Below are 14,929 nucleotides of genomic sequence, written 5' to 3' on the forward strand. Positions count from 1 at the left end.
TAGGCTATAATTACGTATTTTAGTCGATTATTACACTCTAATTTACTGCACTTTAGTTGAGTTTGCGCTTTAATCGCTAGTGTTTTGCACTAACTGTGTGCTTTATGCCTTATAGGAGTGATTCCGAGCTATGTAGATGTTATGGAATGATTTAAGTGATTTGGAGCTTTGAAGTCTGAGTAAAAGCCCAAGGAATTAAGCTGGGATCGTATTCGGGGGTCAACGGATGATAGAGCAACAAAACAAAGAATCAAGTAGGTATATTGCGCACTGTCTAGAAAAATATACATAAATTTTTGTTCAGAACTCCATTTGGGCTCCAAAATATATGGTTGGAAAGCTAACTCAAAGGGCTACAACTTTCATGTTTTACGTTTTTCCAAATTCCAAAAGTAAAAGGGTGAAAAACACGGTCGAAACCGCGACCGCGGACCTGAGGCGGGCTGAGGCAGTATACTTGCCATATACTGCGTTCGTACCGCGGTTGACCGCGCCGCGGCTATCCAGACGTGAAAAAATTATCCTTTTTCGTGTAGGAGAAGGTATAATAGTTTGGGCCCGACCCTACTTGGTATACATACATGGAAAAACGGTATTTTGAGAGGTTGGACACACTTTTAACATAATTTAGACCGAAAGAGGCTAAGGAGACCGGAGATTCGACCTAAGGAGGCAAGAACACAATAAGAGCAAGGCGGGGAATTCTTCTACGACTTTTTCCTTCCTCTTCCTATCTTTTATTGTTGGTTATGACTTTTAGTATTGTAGTTTTACATACTATTATGAATAGCTAATTCGTTTTCTAGGGTTTTGATGGAACCTTTTGTAGGATAAATTCTTGCTATGTTTTTATATAATTGAGCCGTTGGATTTCTCTACTTGTTCAACTACGTGTTTATTGTTGTTGATTGAATGGTCATCGATTGACTGTGCCTATTTATTATGTGTTGCTTGAGAAAGGATACATATTTAGGTGGTTGTTGAACAACGTTACTCCTAACGTATGTGAGAAATCAATACAGCGGGTTTAAAGGCAGGTTTAGAAATAACAAAGCCTTGACGTGGTCATAATGAGCGGTTAGATAAAGCCAACTAGCGTAGTTCGAGAGAATATGTCTAGTAAATTGTTGTAGTTGCTCGAGAGAGAATTACGGCACCTAAAGTGTTCACGATCAGTAGAGAATACATTGGCAAAATTGTAGGGGACATAGCTAGAAGGATTCCGATAATTGGGGAAATCATAACTCTAGACCTCCTTAATTTAGTCTCCAACCCTTTGTCTCGTTAGTTGATAATTTTACCGATTTGTAGTATTTGCTAGTTAATTAGTTAGAAATATAAATCTCAATCTTTATAATTTAGAAAATTGTTCAAACTTGTCTTCTTAGTGATATTAAACAGATATAGCTAAGCCTTAGTTCTCTGTGGGATTCGACTCCGGACTTTTAGACCGGATTATATTTACAGCGACCGCTTATCCTTTTTAGGACTAGAGTTGGGCGTGATCACATATAAAAACATTCTTCAACATATGTTTCTTTTAAAAAGATGAAGTGATGGACTGATTATGAGGGTATTTTTGTAAACAAATAATTCCTTTAGAAATTGTGCAATGTTTTAATAAATCAAACCAAATAATGGATAAGAAATATGTCAGCATAACTAATGCTAGCATAACTATTGCAAGCATAACTTATACCAGCATTACTAATACACCCTATTCGACATTTTTTTATACACTCTACCAAACGACCCCTAAGCTCTATTGATGGATAGTTTAAACTATTTTACATGGTTAAATTTATATATGATAAACATTAATTTGGTAAGTTTGTAAAATGATAACTTCACTGTCATGGTGGGTAATATAAGTTCAGTTTATTATGACAAAAAAAGTAGTCTTCTAACTTTATGTTGTTCTTGGACTAAAACGGCCTAATAACATGGTTGTGCTTTAGGTAAGCCTGCACGTTTTCCAAAAGGTCTCTCACCATTAAAAGATTCGTACACCTTATATATAGGCTCCCAATCTTTTTAGCCGGCAATGTAGGATTTTGTTCACACACTCAACAATCTCCCCTCGAACTAAGTTTCACGTGGCCTATCACCATTCCACGGGTCAATTTCCGAGATTCATGTGTGTCACCCACATCGTCAGAGTATCTGCCATCACCATATTCATCCCGTTGAACCTGAGCTCTGATACCAGGTGTCGGGCTCAACTACCACGAAGATATCTTTATTGTATGACATTGTCCGCTTTAGACCAAGCCCACGCGGTTTTTCCCAAAAGTCCTCTCACCATTAACGGATCCCTAATTTTATGTGTTGCCTCACAATCTTTTTACTTACCAATGTGTGAGTTTGTTCACACACTCAACAATTATAGTGGGTAAAATTCATTAACCATACGTGGGATTAACTCCTTTCCCCAAAGAAATTAAAGCTCTTGATTTCACACTACAAGCTAAAGGGTAGACTTTGGGTTGTGATCATTTAAAACACCCCAGAATAGTGTATACAAGAATTGAATCACCAAATTTTCTGGCTTTCGACAAGACATTTAGTTACTCCCTTACTAACTTTTTAGCTTATGAATATATATAGTAGGGCCAATAACTTTTGAGCCAGTGGAATACAATGGGAGTTTGCCTAGAATGAAACTGAATCCTTACTCATGGACAAAGGTAAGTACTTGATTGTGAATTATAACTGTATAATGTTGTATTGGGTGATACCCTTTTTTGCTTGAGCCCGACCGGGTTGGGTCCGGTCCGGGGCAAGTCGGGGCCATCGAACCCGACCTGGATGCAAGGTAGAACGACGGCCACGTCTACAACCGAGGTCGAGTCATTTCGAGACCGTTGCAGAGCTCGATATGAGTCACCACCGGATGGAGAAACACACAAGGTCGGAAGCCGGACTCGTAACGGATAACCAAGCGTCGCCGGATATCTCGCCCAAATGTGATTTTCTCAACCACTTCAGGCCATTAAGGCGTAATTACAAGGATCCACGATGTAATTAATTTACCTACCTTATTTTTACTCTTAATCAGAATGTATAAAAGGGGAGAAGACCCCATAAAGAGGGGACCGGAAACCATTACACTACAGTACCATCTCTCTCAATTCTTGTACGCTATCAAGCACAATTGTTCCAAGCAATATTATATTCTGCGATTATTTACTTTAACAGCAATTGTTGAGTCTTTATCTTTTATTTTCCTCAATCCAAACCTTTTGTATCTTTTAGTTCACGGATCCTTAAAACCCCATATAAATTCAATTGTTATCCGGATTCCAGGGTAAACAAATTTGTATAGAAAAAGTTTAATTCTCTGCCACCATACTTGTGTAGGAATAGGATACATAGAGATCAGTCTTAAGTCAACACCCAATTGTTGGTAGTGTTTGACCAAAAGATATTAAAATCTTTTTGATTAAATCAATTGATGAAGATGAAGAGGTAAATCTCAGCTAAGAATAATAAAATCTAGATTAAGTAGTACAAGGGTAAAACAAGATGAATGATGCTTCCTAATATGTTGGAACCAAATGATTATTCATAAATGCGAGAGCTTCAAATGTAGGAAAATATAGCAATGAATGCAATTAGCCAAGACAAAGGATGATGTAAGGATTTTTCCTCTGTAATAAGCAAAGGTGTTCTTTTTGTATTCACTCTCTCCTCCCTACGGAGTGTTATATTTCCCTTTATAGGGGACAACCCTCGTTTTTACCCTAAAAAAGGTACAACATAAGGAATATTCGAAAAGCATATTCCTACTGTTCTCTATCATGCTAACACTATTGCAGGCGTCGTGCCTTCACTAACCGATGTTGGTTGTCACCCTTCATAACAACCGAAGGACGCTACATCGTAAGGACCTCATTCTTTGCTACACTCAGTAGCGGTCGTGGTCGTCCAAATTTCGACCTATACAGGTAGTTTGGGGTAATTGGATGAAGAGGGAGGTGGTGGTCGAAGAAGTAGGGAGGGTAAAATGGGATAGTTGTGATGAGATGGCATGCCACGTGGAGGATCCTAACGACAGATTGGCATTTTTGAACTAGTTTTATAAGGTTATGGCACTTGCAAACCTATAGTATAACAGAGGTTTAAATATTTATCTTTAAATAGTAGAGGGGTATTTTAATCCTTCTCCGTAATTTTTTTTGTTTATCTTTCACTTGGTGTTTACTATGCGAATTGGATTAATTCCAATAATTTAGATTTGCATCATTACTCGCATTAAATTCCTAATAAATTAAAATTCGTGGGGGTATAAGATTTAAAAATATTCTTTATCTAAAGTTTTTGCTTGAATTGTCAATTTCTCTAAGACTTGTTTCGTTACAATTTATTTATTTATCTTCTATTTCATGTTCGCAATTCGCACTAGATTAATTTGCGATAAATTTAGATTCCTAGCATTAGTTGCATTGGATTCCTAATAAGTTCAAATTCGTATTATATAAGGTTTGAAAATATTCTTTATCTAAAATTTATCTTATTTTCAGAATTTAGATTCGAGATTTCTAATTAATGTTCGAAATTTTTTATATAGTCCACCATAATCTTTAATGGATTTGTTGATACAAAAATAAATCGTAACCACAATATAAATATTAAAAAACATAATTTTATTCATAAAAAGACGCGGGTACAATTCTTTTTATCCCCTTGATTCTTCTCTCCTAATTATCTCCGTGATTCGAGGGCTAGAAAAGCGTGTTTCTCGAACGTAGGATGGTGCGAGCTTTCATGGATTTATTTGATATCCATGAAGTATGTTGTGGATCTTCTTGAAGTATTTGATTATCAAGAATTATCCGGCCACGTCTTGATCTCTTTGTGAATATCCCGTGAGTTTATGGGATTTTCGAGATGATCTCTATTTTTGAGATATTTTTTTAAAGGATTATGCAACCCTTTTTTATAAGAGTGACCTAGGGTTTTGGTAGAGTAGCCTCTAAGCAACACTGACAGACTCCTAGGATTTCAAGAGGTCTTGTAGTATCTTAAAGTTAGGATTTAACTTGATCCATTAAGATTTCGATGTTTACAAATGCCCCCTACTTCAAGGTTTGTCGGGGTGTAGCCGTGGCGAAACTTGAAGACGAGACTTGAAGTACCCGATCATCACAATAGAAAATTTTGAAGCTTGTAATTTCGATTTGCAGGAGGAAGAGATGAAGGGCAGAACTGGTCCCACTGGACGTGCCAATTTGTTTGCAACAAATTATTTGTGATACAAAAATAAATCGTAACCATAATCTTTAATGGATTTTCTCGATAGTTATTGATTATAATTCCATATGGCACGTTTCCTTCGTAAAACGTCTTAAAAAGTCTGATATTATTATACAACTAGGGAAAATAACCCTCATAGTTATAATAAAATTAATATGTTAATATATGAACACTATAAATAGCCGAAAGTTCAATTGTATATTTTTAATGTACTTAAATTTTTATAAAGATAGTTCCTTTTGAGCCGTTGATCTGTCGATTTACCGTACATTCGTTTTTTTTTTTTTTTTTTTTTTTTTTGAAAAGGAAAAAAGTGTTCCTTTAATTCCAAACTTTGACATAATTTTTGGAACTCCATCTTTATTTTATAAATATGTGACTATATTTTTACTACTTATATAAGTGTGATTATGGACATATATTTTTATACATAATATTTTTTGATATAAATGTGCATATTATTAATTTTTCTTGAAAGTTTTTAAAAATAATTAATTTAATTATGTGTGTCTTATCTAACCAATTCGATATGTTAGAAATTCCAATTTTATTCATATAATAACATTAAACACAAGAAAATAAGCAATCTATATAAAATATAAGAAAGTTCCGAACCCCTTTTACTTCTTTTTTTCTTTTTCATGAATAAACAATCTAGAAATTGTAATAATATGATCTACTCTATTTGGTATTTGCAATTCAATTCTAATTATAACCACTAAAGAATAATTCATCTCGAAATTTCTATAACTTTTGGAATATTCCTAAAAAAAAAATCTTTTCAAAAATTTCATAAATTCGAAATATTCACAAAACGATCAAGCATAATATTATATATGTCTTTCTCAAAGTTGAATTGATCAAGAGACGTCTTCCTCAGTATCAAGCGAAATGTAGCCGTATAAGATTACTCTTTTTCTATTATAAAATAAACAAAGAATAATTGCATAGGCTAAAATCAGAAGAAACTAAAATAAACATGGGAAGCCTATTTTATACACTTTCATAGATTTTTCTTTCAAATTTTTAATGCATCGACAACGTGTATAGAATAAGATTTTTTGGTAATTCTGGATTGTAGATCTTACACTTGTTTAAGTATTCATTCACAAGTAAAATACATACTAAAAAAAAAAAAAGCCGTAAAATACAATAAATGCATGATAATATTTATTCTACTAATTAGATATATTCTTTTAATTTAATTTCCTTAATATTTCTTTCTTTTTTCTCTTTATCACCCAGTGTATTCTCCTCACAACAATTTTAGTGATGTTACATGTGATCAATAATAAGATTGTATAATATCGTGTCTCGTAAGAAAATCTTTTCTCTCTGTACTCTGCTATTCTACCCTCTCTTTAGTCTTTCAATTGAATTTTTGGACTATATGGTTACTCTACTTTTCTTTGTTATGAGTTTTATATGGAAGAAGGTGGTACATGTTGTACATGATAAAAATATATTTTTTGAGATGCTAGAGCATTATTAGGATGCTTTGCCTGTGAAAGAAAAGGAGATTTGCCTATATTTAAAGCAGTTATTTCAAATTTATCCAAATTAGTGGTGAATCTCCGCTCTGATTTTAGCATTTTGATCAGATCTCTCCTCCTTTACCGCAGATTTGATTTCTCACAATTTGTCATGCTCTCATCCAGATCTTGCTCATCTGGACTGTGAGACCAATTTTTGCTTCAATAATATTTAGAAGAATGCCATTCCCTAATGCGAGCAACGACCTATACAAAAATATTGATAGAATAGTTGTTAATGTTCATAATTATCATTCATTCCCCAGTTAATACCTACCATGAAAATTGTTGTTACAAAAAGCGTAACGTTTTTAGGTATAAATATTAGTAGAACTTTTGAGTGTTAGAAACTGTTGAGCTTCTTCAACAGCTATTTGGTCTTTTATTTATTCTGTATTTTTTAATAATTAATGAAAAGAGTGAAGGAAAACTGCCAAAAAAAGGAGATAATAGATAAAACAATTGCTAGGCATTGAAAGGTGCCACATCACCTTGCCAATTCCCAGCTTTATATATATATATATATATATATATATATATATATATATATATATATATATATACATATGCTAATTTCAGCAGACTCCATTAAACTTCACCTTAATATACATATAAATCAAAGGCTCACCTGGACTTGGTATAATTCTGAATAGGGGTCCTATCTCTCATCTCACTGCCTACTGTGATTTTGATTGGGCAGCATGTCAAAATACACGAAGGTCAATTACTGGATATGTTATAAAACTGGGGGAGTCTTTGCTATCATGGAAGTCCAAGAAGCAGCAAACAATAAGTCGTAGCTCAGCTGAAGCTGAGTATAGGAGTCTTGCAGCAGTAGCAACTGAAGTTACTTGGCTAGTTGGCCTATTAAAGAAATTGAATGTTGCTTTACAGCAACCAGTTGATCACTATTCTGACAGCAAAGCTGCCCTCCAAATTACAGCAAATCCTATATTTCATGAACGAACAAAGCACATTGAAATTGATTGTCACTTTGTCCGGGAAAAGATAAAAAGTGGACTGCTCACACCTAATCATATTTCAACAAAGCTTCAGTTGTCAGACATTATGACAAAAGGACTTGGTGTTGCACAACACCGTTTTCTTCTTTCCAAGCTAGGAGTGTTCATTGTATTTCACTCTCGAGCTTGAGGGGAAGTCTTGGGATATGGGGCACCAAATTGTACACAATAGAAGTAAAGGGAGTTTTTTGAGTTTGTTAAAATTAGTTAGTTATTAGTGGCTGTTTTGACAGCTATAAATGTACTGTTAGTTAGTGGAGTTAGGGATTTTAGCACTATAAGAGTGCAACATTGTATTGATCGACAGTCAGAAGAATACAATTTCAATTTCTCTTCTTCCTCATTTCATTTCTCTGTTCTCTCAGCTAAGAATCGAACATGTATTTACCTCGACGATATATTAAGCTTTTTTTTTTTTGGTAAAAAAGATAAACTTGCATTAAACATAATTAACGTAGCTACAGGGAGGTAGATGCAAAGGCATCCATTTCAGAGTTGTTTGTAACGCAGGAACTAGTAGTAGAAACAACATGTGCCCTCTTGTGAGTATCTAGTACAAAAGGGCTAGTGGAAGCATCCATGCACATAGTGTGTATGTTTTGATTGGCAAAAGCCTGGTCTTCATCAGTCATATGTTGCAATAAGCAGTGTTTCTTCCTTATACGCGGGACTCCAGTTTGGTCGTTATGCAAAAAGGTTTCAACAAAATCCGGTGGTTCCTCAAAAAATAATGGTGTAGCTGTTGTTGATATAGTGCATCCAGCTTTAACTAAACCATCAGCCACCTCGTTACCGTCCCTGTAGGTGTGCTCCACGATGGCATTACGCAATAGGCCCAGGAGGTACCTGCAGTCAGTGATCAAGTTAGCATAGTGCATATTATCATAATGTAGCAGATGCAATACCTGTACAGCATCAATGTTCACTTCTAGGGGCATCAGATGTCGTTTAAGAGCCAGTTCCAGTCCCAAGTAGGTGGAGGGCCCTAACGGCAGATCGGTATTTTGAACTAGTTTTATAATGTTAGGGAAATGGCGAACCAATTTATTTTCCTAGGGCAGATCGGTATCTTTGCATAATCTAAAGTTTTGCTTAAATTGTTATTTTCTCTAAGACTTTTTCGTGACAATTTATTTATATATCTTCCATTTCATGTTCGCAATTGGCACTACATTAATTTGAGATAAATTTAGATTCCTAGTATTGGTTGCATTGGATTCCTAATAAATTCAATTTCGTATTGTATAAGACTTGAAAATATTATTCATCTAAAATTTATCTTATTTTCAGAACCTATATTGGAGACTTCTAATAAGGTTCAAATTTTTTTATGAGCCCACCATAATCTTCAATGGATTTTCCTAATTAGTTATTGATTATAACTCCATATGGCATGTTTCCGTCTTATTACGTTTTAAAATGTTTGATATTATTATACAATTTTTATGCTAATTTTATCAGACTCCTTTAAACTTCACTTTAACATACATATAAATCAAATTAATCTGTTAATTAAATCTTATAAAATGACAGGAAATAATAATATTGAAGTAATTAGAGTTTAGAGTTCAAACTCGTACATTACGATCTAAATTATAATGCTTTGGTCACATGATACTAACCACCGAACCAAACTACAAACTAAACTGCTATCAAAGGTACTGATCGAGAGATAAGTAATTCTTCACTCCTTAAAAAAAACTCGAAATCGAATATTAAAGATGAAATAACCGATATTAAAGAGCATGTTATCACTCTCAAAAGTGAAATTTTCCCGACCGGGAGAGAGAGGGACATAGTTTGGACAACCCCGAAATTTAAATTGAATTCCAATTTTTTTGGATTTTTGGTTTGGATTTTCGAATTACGGATTGGATTTTGAATTTATTTTTAAAAATTTTTTAATTTCGAATTGGATATTGGATTTGTTACTTTGGATTTTTGGATGTCCGAGAATCCAAAATTTTTATACTACATATTTAATCCATTATCGATATTCGTTAGAATACTTTCTATTTGGAAATAATTTTACAATTGTTACTTCTTATCGCCGCTATTAATGTCTCTATAGTATTTCCTTGATAATAATTTTATTATTTGAATACTGTATTTGGATGATTGTAGTGAGAGTGAGGAACTTTTCAGGTAATTTAACATGAGTACTAAAAAGAAGAAATAATTCTAACTTATATGCTCAAAATCGAAAATTCAAAATACATAAACCGATTAATCAGACACTAAACTTAAAAAATCTGATCCAATCAAGCTTATTTAAATTGAATTTGGATTGTCATTTTGTCAATCCGAAAACCGATAATCTAAACCGAAATTTAGATATCCAATCCGAACTGCCCGAACGCCAGATCTGGATTAATCGGAGTCCAAAACCGACACAAAGAGAAACAAAGGAAAAAACCAAACTACAAATCAAAACTCATCCTTCTGCTCGTTGACGGTCGTGATTGACTCCCCAACCACGGATGCCAAAGAGCAAGTGCGCCGCTGCAATTAGGAACTCCACCGCTTGTTGTGCCGTTAAAAGGTGCAGCAAGGTCTCAATGGTCTTGATCCTCACTTGATCTGCTTTCTCTAATATCTCCACCAGCCTTTCCATCTTGCCATCAATGTCTCCCATGGTTCCAATCACATCATTTGCACTATCCTACATGTTAATTGCAAATATACAATTATACGTAACATTTAATTAATAACTTGTAGTCTTGTTGACGCGTAAACATTTTCATGCTATAGGTATACTTAATTTAATCTATTATAGCGTGTTATATGTATTGTAGATTATCACTGTAAAAGAACTTTTATACTAATATGATCACCGGATAAACAGTCGTGGAGGCAGAATTTCTGGTAAGGGGTTCAAAAAAGAAAAGTTAAATTTTTTTTATAGCTAGTGAGAATTGAACCGCCTTGACAATGATCTTACAAAGATTTTGAACCCCATTGACCATTAAACTATACTTTTGAGCTGTGTCAAGGGAATTCAAAGCATAATATATAGAGGTAGCAAAAGAAATTTTACCTTATATATACAGAGTAGTAATTTTCCGACGAAGGGGGTTCGAACCCTTTACACCCTCCTAAATCCGCCCATGCGGATAAATATATAACCACAAGCGATCTCCCATTAAAAATAGTACTTAGAAATTTTAACTTACAATAAAGAAAGTTACCTAGTAGTATAATATAATAAAATACAAGTTCTTTACACAAAAATATAAGTTCAATGTTAACTAATTTTACTGCGATGGCCCTTTACACATAATATATCTTTTTTGTAAAAATTCTCGTACGCCGTCAGTTGCAAAGTAAGAAACCAAAAAACCAAAAAAAAAAATAAAAGTACAAGAAGAACAAGAAGAAATTCCAGCTGCTTGCCTGCCAATCTGAGAGTTGTTCAGTGATAGCATTTTCTTGCTGGATGATTTCGTACTGAAACTCACTGAACCGACTAAGCTGATTAGGTGAAAGATCCCCAAGGTTACCGTTACCGAACCCACGAAGGATATCAACGATTTGAGACTCAAAAAGGATGCTGGATTCAGTGTAAATTATGTGGAAAGCTGTAGTCGGTCGCCAACCAGCAATCCAATATAAAGATCTCTCTACAGAATTAGACCATGGTGCACTGAACATATGGAGTATGTCCTTTTTTGCTGCTATGGACTTGACACGGTAATATTCGTAGTAATGGGAAGTGAATTTTTGGATTAGCTGTGTGTGCAATTCGTGTTGTTCTTGGTTAGCTGCAGGTCTTGGGGCTTTCTTTAGTTGTTGGACAAGTTCACCAAGTTGTTCATACCATTCTTCGTGGAATTGATGAAAACCACTCATTTTTCCTTTTTGTTTGTACATTTTCCCCCCTAGGAGATTAATTGAGACTCTAGGGTTGAAGTTTAAAACTTGGGTTAATATATAATCCTTCGAGTTAATTTTTCTAGTTTTCTCGTTTTGGTTTGATACCGTAGGTTTCTTGGGTGGTTGATTTATAGGCCTTCGAATTTTGGAAGCTAGTAATATTATATATGTGCATGATCATAGAGAGGTGGCGCCTGCAGTCTTTTGTTTGGGACTCGGAAGATTTGCATCGGGTGGAAGAATGTCCCTTCATGGTAAGGACAAGTTATTTTGGCAAAATATCTATAATTAGATGAGGAACCAATAATAGTTGATGAGTTTCGAAAATCTCAACGTGATTTGTTGGTCGAATTGCTTTCGTTTAAAGTAACTGAACCCATTTTTTTTTTTTTTGATAATTAAACTGAACCAATGTTAAATATCATACAGTCAACATATACCAACCAAAAAAAAAAAAAAAAAGAGTACCCACATAGGATGCATGTACAGAAATAAGAGGAGGTATATTAATTAACATCAAATATAAAGAATCGATCATTAAAACTCAAGATTTTTCAAAGTTAAAACTCATTTTCTAACTTTCCACATACCACGTCGAAATGCCCTCGGGTCTCCCGAGACCCCGACCGAACATTTGTACAAGTCCAAAAATATCATACGAACATACCGAAATCATTTAAACACCGATCCGAGATTGTTTACCAAGAACGTTTGCCGTGGTCAACTCTAGTTGTTTTTAAAACCAAAAATCACATTTTCTTCAAAATTTCACATAAAAGCTTTTCGAAAAATGACATGGACCACACACGCAAGTCATATAACATCAAATGAAGCTATAAGAGGACTCGAAATACTGAAATAAAGCCTATTACTCAAAACGACCTATCAGGTCGTCACATTCTCCACCTCTAAAAGAAACGTTCGTCCTCGAACGGACATAGAAATATACCTGAAATGGTAAAAATGTATGGGTATCTACTCCGCATATCAGACTCGGACTCCCACGTAGCCTCCTCAATCGCCTGTCCTCTTCATTGCATTTTTATAGAAGAAAAACTCTTGGATCTCAACTTTCAAACCTGCCGGTACGTCTAGAATGGCCACCGCTCTTCCTCATTTGTCAAATTCTCATCAAGTTGCATCATGCTGAAGTCCAAAACATGTGATCTATCTTAACAGTACTTCTGATGCATGGAGACATGGAATACCGGATGTATGCCTGCTAGGATAAGAGACAATAAAAGCCTATAAAGAACCTACCCAGCTCTCTCCAAGATCTCAAACGGGACAATAAATCTCGTACTCAAATTGCCCTTCTTCTCGAACAGCATCACGCTCGTCATAGTAGACACTCGGAAAAGAACTTTCTCACCCACCATGTAAGCCACTTCTCGAACCTTCTGGTCCGCATAACTCTTTTTCATAGACTGAGCTGTACGAAGCCGCTCCTGAATCACCTTAACCTTTTTCAAAGTATCACGAACCAAATCAGTGCCCAACGATCATGCTTCACCTATTGCCAATTCAAACATTAAGAGACAAAATCAACAATATGTTTCTTCATTTTCTGCCACCAATAGTGTTATTTCAAGTCACCGTACATCTGCGTGACACCTGGGTGAATGGAATAGCACGAACTGTGGGCCTCATCAAGGATCAACTCTCTCAACCCATTAATATTTGGAAAACAAATCCGGCCCTGAAGTCGCATGACATCATCATCTCCAATCACAACCTCCTTAGCACCATCCCGCTGCATCGTGTCTTTCAACACCAACAAGTGAGGATCATCAAACTGGTGAGCCTTGATACACGCAAACAACGATGATTGTGCCATAACACATGCAAGAACCCCGCTAGGCTCTGAAATATCTACCCTCACAAACCGATTGGCCAAGGCGTGAACATCCATGGCTAGTGGCTTCTCCACTACCCGTAAATATGCCAAATTGCCCATGCTCTCTGCCTTCTTACTCAATGCATCGGTCACTGTATTGGCCTTCTCCAGATGAGATAATATGGTAATATCATAGTCCTTCAGTAACTATAACCATCTCTGCTGCCACAAATTAAGGTCCTTCTGCTTGAACAGGAGCTGGAGACTCCAATAGTCGATATAGACCTCACATGAAACGCCGTATAGATAGTGCCACCAAATCTTTAGCGTGTGAACAATGGTTGCCAACTCCAAATCATGCACAGGGTAATTCTTCTCATGAACCTTTAACTGACGAGACGAGTAGGCAATCACGTTACCGTCCTGCATCAACACGCGCCAAGCCCAATACGCGATGCATCACAATACATGGTATAAGATCACGAACCTGTAGGCAACACCAACACCGGGGTTGTAGTAAATGCAGCCTTGAGCTTCTGAAAGCTCACCTCACACTCATCAGACCATCTGAAAAGAGTACCCTTCTAGGTTAACTTGGTCAATGGGGTTGAGATAGATGAAAACCCCTCCATGAACTGACGATAATAACCTGCCAAACCCAAGAAGCTCCGAATCTCTATACTAGAAGTACGCCTAGGCCAGTTCTAAACTGCCTCAATCTTCTTAGGATCCACCTTGATGCCCTTGAAAGATACAACATCCCCCAAAAAGGCAATCTAGTCTAACCAGAACTCACATTTCAAAAACTTGGCATATATTGACGATCCTTTAGAGTCTGAAGTACGATCCGTAGGTACTACTCATGCTCCTCTCGATTTCGGGAGTATACAAAAATATAATCAATAAAGACGATCATAAAAGGAATCCAGTTAAAGGCTTGAACACACGGTTAATCAAATCCATAAAGGTTGTTGGGGCATTAGTCAAGCCAAATGACATCACCAAGAACTTCTAGTGACCATACCGTGTCCGAAAAGCTATCTTAGGGACATCTGATGCCCTAATCTTTACCTGATGGTAGCCCCACCTCAAATTGATCTTGGAAAGCACCTTGGCACCTTAAATCTGGTCAAATAAGTCATCAATCCTCGGCAATAGATATTTATTCTTGATAGTGACCTAGTTAAATTATCGATAATCTATGCAGATACTCATTGATTTGTCCCCCTTCTTCACAAACAACACCGGCGCACCCCAAGGCGAAACACTCGGTATAATGAATCCCTTGTCTAGAAAATCTTACAACTGCTCCTTCAATTCCTTCAACTCAGTTGGGGCCATATGGTATGGTAGAATAGAAATAGACCGAGTTCCAAGAACCAAGTCAATGCAAAAGTTGATATCTCTAT

The 14,929-nt window shown here is 35.7% G+C and overlaps 1 protein-coding gene across 1 annotated transcript; it reads right to left on the reverse strand.

The window, feature by feature from the left end:
* On the reverse strand, positions 10,050 to 11,784 carry LOC109236264 (protein DOG1-like 4). Its single transcript, XM_019402463.1, has 2 exons — positions 11,204 to 11,784; positions 10,050 to 10,472 (listed from the first exon to the last, which is right to left on the reverse strand). Exons 1-2 carry the CDS (start codon positions 11,678 to 11,680, stop codon positions 10,245 to 10,247), a joined length of 705 nt encoding a protein of 234 aa, XP_019258008.1. The 5' UTR covers positions 11,681 to 11,784; the 3' UTR covers positions 10,050 to 10,244.

Source organism: Nicotiana attenuata, chromosome 12 (assembly GCF_001879085.1).
Source record: "Nicotiana attenuata strain UT chromosome 12, NIATTr2, whole genome shotgun sequence".
Lineage (NCBI taxonomy): Eukaryota > Viridiplantae > Streptophyta > Magnoliopsida > Solanales > Solanaceae > Nicotiana > Nicotiana attenuata.

Excerpts from the sequence above, each read along its gene's own strand:
- LOC109236264 (XM_019402463.1), bottom strand. The coding sequence starts at position 11,680 with ATGTACAAACAAAAAGGAAAAATGAGTGGTTTTCATCAATTCCACGAA. Across the intron at positions 10,473-11,203 it reads AACAACTCTCAGATTGGCAG|GATAGTGCAAATGATGTGAT; the intron begins GCAAGCAGCTGG and ends ATTAACATGTAG.